At 46.7% G+C, this 7,117-nt stretch overlaps 1 protein-coding gene across 1 annotated transcript; it reads right to left on the bottom strand.

Moving 5' to 3' along the window:
* On the bottom strand, positions 1–6,971 carry LOC139344119 (uncharacterized). The gene is made up of 6 exons (XM_070982063.1): positions 6,612–6,971; positions 3,572–5,517; positions 2,610–2,703; positions 2,407–2,456; positions 1,877–1,943; positions 1–1,720 (listed from the first exon to the last, which is right to left on the bottom strand). Exons 2-5 carry the CDS (start codon positions 5,513–5,515, stop codon positions 1,902–1,904), a joined length of 2,130 nt encoding a protein of 709 aa, XP_070838164.1. The 5' UTR covers positions 5,516–5,517; positions 6,612–6,971; the 3' UTR covers positions 1–1,720; positions 1,877–1,901.
* Between the last annotated feature and the right edge of the window lie 146 nt (positions 6,972–7,117).

Below are 7,117 nucleotides of genomic sequence, written 5' to 3' on the forward strand. Positions count from 1 at the left end.
CTGCACAAACAACATTTATATAGGAGAGCTTTGCAAAACAAACACAGAAAGAAGTTCACAGCAAAAGTCAGCGAGTCTAAATCAGTTTTCCATTACAGGAGAAAGACATGGGTTCAGTTTTATTGATTTTATTAAATAACATTAATTATCTTTTTAATTCTCAAATATTAGAAAGTGCAGGCATGAAAACAATCTCCCAACAATTTGCTTAAAATCCTCCATTTTGAACAGTTAACGCTGTAACTGTCCGCTTGCCATCCGTCCATCAGCACAGGGAACTGAAACACAGGAGCTCGTACAAACATGGATGTTTAAAGCTGCTCTACACGGCGACGACACATTAAACATTTCAAAGGGTCAGTTCACCGAAAACACAGAAACATATTCGACCTGTGGACGTTTTCAAACTGAAGCCACAAACCTGCTTCAGAAATCACAGACAGACGTTCTTTCTGACGACAGAACTTCATTCAGAATCATCACATTTTTACGTTTTCGTCAGGATCAGAGAAATCCATCAACAGCTGTCTGTGCATGCTTTGGTTCACTGTAAACAGGAAGTGCTAATAGCTATTTCGGCGTACTTTGCATTGTGCTAATTTGCCAAAACCGCCCGTGGCAGCTTTACACTTCCTGTTTACTCCCCTCAAAGGCAGAAAATGATGAGAACTGCAGTTTCAAAGAGATATTCAGATGGTTTGTCCGCGTGTCAGCTGACTTAATGTTTCAGCCTTTCTAACGTCATTAAACTGAGTCACAGCACTTGTGTTTGAGTGCTTTCACTGAACCGACCCTTTAACTAAACTTACATAACAGAAGAATCTATCTCAGCAACTGAACATCTGCTTCTTTTCTGGACATTTTGTTCCATTTGTCAATCTTAAGTTTCACCTCCTGTGAGCAGAGGAGCATCCAAACCCGACACCAGGAGCGTCTTTGCTAAATTACGGTGAATGTACAGTTTGTGGTCTCTTCAGAAGGGGGCGGGATGTCTCTGTCGCAGCCACAGAAATCCCTTGTTATTATATGCAAATCTTGCTTAGTGCAGCTTTATATTAAATTTTAAATAATTTAGGTAAAAAGGGAAGAACGAAAGTCTACAGACAGACATAAATAACAACTAAGAGTAAAATTATACTATAAAGTGCATGGTAGCAAACATCGACTGTGCATGCAACTTGATGAGAATAAATTATGCGGGTTAGATGAAGCGCTAACAGTGATAGAAAAGTAGTACAAAACCTGTAAAAAGAAAAGAAGTGGCCTTTTATAAAGATATCATATTCTATACAACAAATCAATAAAGCATTTAAACTCTAATAGAATAATTACGCTCAAATAATAAACGGATTGTGACGCAGCTAGTCCAAGAGCGGGTCGTCAGGAAGAGGAATAAATAGCCATACACACTTCCACACACTTCCACACACACACACACACACACACACACACACACACACACACACACACACACACACACACACAGCTTAGAAACAGAACAAAGACACGTCTTATAAAAATCTTGAAGTGGCCCCTGGATGATCTGCCTTTAATGACGAGTGAAATCTGACCAGAAGGTTTTCCTCCTGCTCGAGCACGCACACACACACACACGCACGCACACACACGCACACACACACACACTTTAATTAGTGTTATAAAACTGCAGAGGTGAAATCAGGCAGATCACGTCGCACCCTGAGGAGATCTGTGGATCATTCTGTGAAAACAACGACATGAAAGATGACGACATGTATTTCTGGACAGAAACTGTTTCATACGTTTTCTAATTCTAAGCGAGCTGCCACTTGTTGATCAACTGACTGATTGTTGCAGCGACTCCACTAAAACTCGTGTAAGGAGAAATATTATTTACCTCCAGTGCCCGAAAGCCTTTGGCGTCATCTCTTGTGTTGTCTGCTTCCGCTTGTGAACAGTTTGTTCTGTTGGACACAAACAAACATCAGCTGGAAACAAACAAATGTACCAAACTCGTTTATCCAGAGCAGGAAAAGTGATGATCAGATCTGATCAGATAAATGCACATACACAACTTAAACAAATGATTGGAGCAAAAACTGTATGTAGATACTGTGTATTTGTTGGCAGTATTAAGATTTAGGGGGTCCAGCCAAGACCAGGACAAACAGCCCAAGACCAAAATGGACACAGGTGTCCACATACTTTTGGCCACTTTTGTCTGTCGTTTGAGACTTCTTCTATGCTAAATTCATTATTTATTAATAAATATCAGTGTTGCTTTGAATGTGCTGTTGCTCTCACTACAGAAACACAAAGTACTGCATGTGCATACTGACAGTACACAGGATGAAGTGTTTGGAGCCTACAGGTTACATTGGCGACCCCTAGAGGCCTGGCAGCTCCTCACACCTCATGTCTGTTTACCTTGTGCTCTGGACATCTGATGGAGAAGTTGTCTTCGTTCAACACACATCCTGAAAAACACACACAGACACACACACAAAGGTTTCCGTCATTTCAGGCCGAGCGGCTCTGACGGCCCTCCCACGCCAGCGACTCCAGCTCTCGCCATCCAAACATCACTTTATCAGTCCCCTGCAGAGGACGGGACGGACGTCATACCATACCTGACTGAATGGCACATCTGTAGTGATAGTTTCTGGGACACCCCTTCTGAAAACAGCCCATTATTGCACCTGTCTGCTGGCACGCCGAACACACCTGAAAACACAAGCAGACGGTGAGACGGAGAGCAGACACGGCGTCCATTCTTCATCGTCTTTGATGCATCATGCAGAATCACTGCCGTGCATCTGAACACACGGTTCAGTCGTCCTCACGCACGTCCAACGCAGTGATTTTGGTCCCTGTTTTGTGTACAAACGTGTTCAAAACTTCCAGCTGAAGGAAGGAGGAAGGAGTCAAATCAGAGTCAAATTAACTACGTGTCTGTGAATGAAGTGTGAGGAGCTGCGTGGCCTCTGGGGGTCGCTAGTCTAACCAAATACTTATCCTACATCCTGCATACTGTGTTAGTACGCACACGTTGTACTGTGTACTGTGAAAGGCACAACACAGATCAAACTATGAAGAGTGAAGACGATGGTCCTCACATGATGAGAAGCACAGACAAGTGTGTGTATGTATGTGTGTGGACACCTCTGTCCATGCTGGTCTGAGGCTGTCCTGGTCTTGGCTGGACCCCCTAAATCTTAATACTGCCTACAAAGGCAAAACACAGTAACTTCACACAGTATTTGGTCTCAGTGCGACTCATTCTCTGGTTTCAGCGTCTCACATGAGACGATTGACTGCTTTTATTTGTCCTGTTTTGTCCTGACTGGGCTTTAGGAAAGTTTTGTTGGGCATGTTTCAGTAATTTTGATGACATTTAAAATGTGATTAATGAAAAGAAAAGGCAGAAAAAGGATTCAGAATTCTACACTGTTGTCATTGTTTGTCATGTTACAGGAAGTGCTGTGAAATGTCCCGTTTAGACAGCGTCAGAATCGCACTTTAAACCTGATGCTCAGAGCAATGATCAGCGCAGAACATCAGACAAAAGTAAACGTGAACTTCAGCGACTCACGGTTTCCTGTGCGAGCCGCGCCGCCTCCTCCAGCCCGTACAGCTTCCCCCTGACCAGGAAGACCCCGGCGGACCAGATACCGCAGTCCTCGTGGATCCAGCACTCGTGCAGACGGAGAGGCACCTTTGGGAGAGAGTGGTTGTGGCTCTCGAGCACACCTTTGACCGCGGCGCGGTCGTGACCATCTCGACCGTCACCTGAGCAGTTCGGCGAATGGCTTTTGACGGGTCCAGGTGAGTGTTCCTCCTCTTTGTGCTCTGGGTCCTGGCAGTCCACCGCGGGGCCGGCGGGATGGTAGGGGCCGTGAAGGTCGCCGAGGCCCATGGCGTTGGCGGTCTGACCACACAGGCAGCACAGCAGCGTGGCCTGACACCTGCTCTCCGAGCCGAACCGGCCCAGCTGGAAACAGGAAGTGTTGGGAACGAACCCCGACAGCGACCTGCAGGCGGTCTGCTGCTGCCCCCCTCTGCTGCTCCTCACCGACGCCTCCTCCTCCTGGTAGTTGACCACGGTGCACGTCCTCCTCTCCATGTGAACGAAGGGGCAGAAGCTGCCTGATTTCTTCTCCTTCTTCTCCTCTTTGACGTTTGCATATTTGAGCTTGATTTCCGGCTCTCTGGGAGGAAACTGAGCAGAGGGTCTCACCTGCGCTCGCCGTTTCTTCTTCCGCCTCACGACAGTTTTTGTCTTTGCTGACTTGCTCGCCTGACGCTGCTCCGGCGGTGGTTTCTGCTCCGTTCTTCTTAACTTTTTGGTCTTCCGGATGGTGAGGGGCTTCTTTCGTTTATGGTTGATGCTTTTCGTGCAGGACGCTTTGCGGCGAGGCTGCTGCTCGTGCGTCTCTTGTTGCGGTGACTTCCCGTCCGTCCCACCGTCCACGCCGGACTCCTCCGAGTTACTGCTCGCTCTCTGCGGCACGTTCGGCTGCGAGACCGACTCGTCTGCGTCCGAGCTGGACAGCCTCACGGCGTACTCCATCACGTCGTCAGAGTCGCAGCTCTCGTTGTAGATGCCCACGGCGTCGTTTTTGGCTCGTCTCCTCAGACTGTGGCGAGACGCGCTGCACGTGAACTGAGGTACGTCAGACACGGGCTTCCTGATCCTGGTACTTCGTCGAACTTCTCGCAGTGGAGCTTTTCCATCCTCACTCTGAGTTTCTCTCTCCAGACTCTTCTTACAAGGAAACGTGTTGCTTTTCTTCTTTTCGTTAGTGACGGAAACTTCGATGACATCGCTGTCGTCGCTCGAAATGTCCACCGGAGACTCGACAGGGTTTCCGTAAACGGCGCTTAGGTCCGACAGGAGGACTATGGGTCTGGTGTGATGTACGGGAATGTCCACCGAGCTGTCTGAGGAGTCTTCCGAGTACGAGCTGTCGGGACTGGGAGAGCTCAGAGGCTGAGGTAGGTGATAGCACCCTCTGCCTTCGTCCAGAGAGGACACGGCCGGGGACAGTGGCTCCACGATGTGCCTCACGCTGTCTTGGATGAAAGGACTGCACAGGAGCGGCTCCTTCGCCGAGGAAACCAGGAAAATAACATCAGAGCCGCTGTCGCTCTCCTCCCCGCCGCTGCTTTCAGGGACCGGACCGCCGGCCTGGTCGGGCCCGTAGAAACCCGGATGCCACAGGTTGCCGTGAACTCCGTCGCGGTACAGGTCCAGCGACGAGTTCATGTAGTTCCCTAAAGCCTCCGAGCGCTGCTCCATGTCTCTGCAGTGGACGGGCGCGCCGGGCTCGGGGTGCAGGGAGCTGTAGGAGGACGAGGCTCTGGACCTGAACGGGGAGCTGATCTCTGTGCTGCAGCTCGGGAGGCGTCTGTGGTACCACTCGGGCTTCTTCGCCAGGTCCATGGCTTCAGTGTGGCTGCGGGTCAGAGGGGTGACTGAGAAGCCCTTTGACAGGTCCATGGCCATGAGAGGAGGATCCTGAGAGGACACTTCCATCACTGCAACACACACACCAACATGACTGACATGTTTTTTTATCACTCCTCTGAAAGGCGTTAAAGACGAGCCTGCAGGGACGTTTTCAAACGTCCAAAACCAAAGAGTTTTAGATGCAGTCCATTAAAATTCTGTCATTTGAGAAGCTGAAAGCTCAAAATATTTTCACTATTTCTGCTTGAAAACTGACCAAAATGACTGATTATGAAGACAGCTGCAGGTTATTTTCCTGTTAGCAGCTAATCGATGAATAAACTGATCATTTCAGCTCTACTCAGGAGAAAGAAGAAGAGATGCAGTCACGTTGTTTCTGCTTGTTTTTAATCTTTTATACACAAATGAACCAGAACTCTGAAACAATCAGTCCGTTCATTGACTGACAAAAAACAACCTATTGATCTATTTATTTAATAATGCGCAATCCAACTCATTTGATGGTTTCAGCTTCTCAACAGACAACGACACTTTTCAGTCATAATTCACAGTAAAACTGATTTTTTACCAAAATAAAACGTGTAAATCTCACTTTGGCCTCTGGGAAGACATTTATAAACAATATTTTTAATTGATTAATCTGACACCTAATCAGCAGATTGGTTGATAATAACTGTTATTTTCAGGCCTGAATACATATATTCATTTCATATAATGCACTGTAGTACTCCTAACAAATACTACTACTCAAAATATAAAGGGAACCCAATTTTAAAAAAAAAAAACTGAACTGCAGGTTTTCAAATTAAAATATTAAAATGCTTTACATGATTAATGTATTTTAATGAGACGTTAACAGGATCTCAGCCTGCTGTGCAGCTGCAACATGAAGGGAAATAAACAAAAACAAATATTCTATTCAGTTTTATGGGCAGATATCAATATTTATTTTTATTTACTATATTCTCAGTAATATTCAGTTCATAAAAAAGTGGACGTCAGCAGTAAATGTTAACAGGAAGGCCGCTTCAGTATCCCTCCACGCGCTGTGAAGGTAATGTCACCTACCTGTAAGCAATTACCTGCTGTGCTCTACCGTTAGCTCTAACTCACAACAAGTGCTGAATCTGAGTGGTAAAGTTAGCTTTGCCGGTGGTCTTACCCCCAAGGTGGCGGCGGTTTGGATGGGCGACCCCGGTCCTGTCGCTGCGGGCTGTTAGGATGACACTTTCCCTCAGACACGTCGGGTAGCGGGGTTAGCTAACACACCTCTCCAGGCCCATCATCAGGACTGGATGTAAACAAAAGCAGCCCGAGTTCATGCTAGCTGGCTAGCTAACGTTAGCCCGCTATGCTAGTTCCTAATGTAGACGACACGCGACGGAAACGGCTGATAAACATGTTTGCTAAATAGCTGCTAGCAGGTTAATTCCACACACCCCTCGCTACTGTTTGTATTTTAAAGTTGTCATCATGGACACCTTCTTCCTCCAGCGTCAAGTCAGACTGAAACAAGCAGGACGACACAGAAATAGAACGACGTCCCTTCATAGTAAAAGCTTCAAGAGTTTCAAAGATGGCGGCTTGACTGTTCTACTAATTATACGCCGTTAAAAGAAGCCACATTTAACACGAGCTAACGCCAGTGGAGCAAAAAGTTGTTTTTTT

The sequence above is a fragment of the Chaetodon trifascialis genome, chromosome 15 (assembly GCF_039877785.1).
Source record: "Chaetodon trifascialis isolate fChaTrf1 chromosome 15, fChaTrf1.hap1, whole genome shotgun sequence".
Taxonomy (NCBI): domain Eukaryota; kingdom Metazoa; phylum Chordata; class Actinopteri; order Chaetodontiformes; family Chaetodontidae; genus Chaetodon; species Chaetodon trifascialis.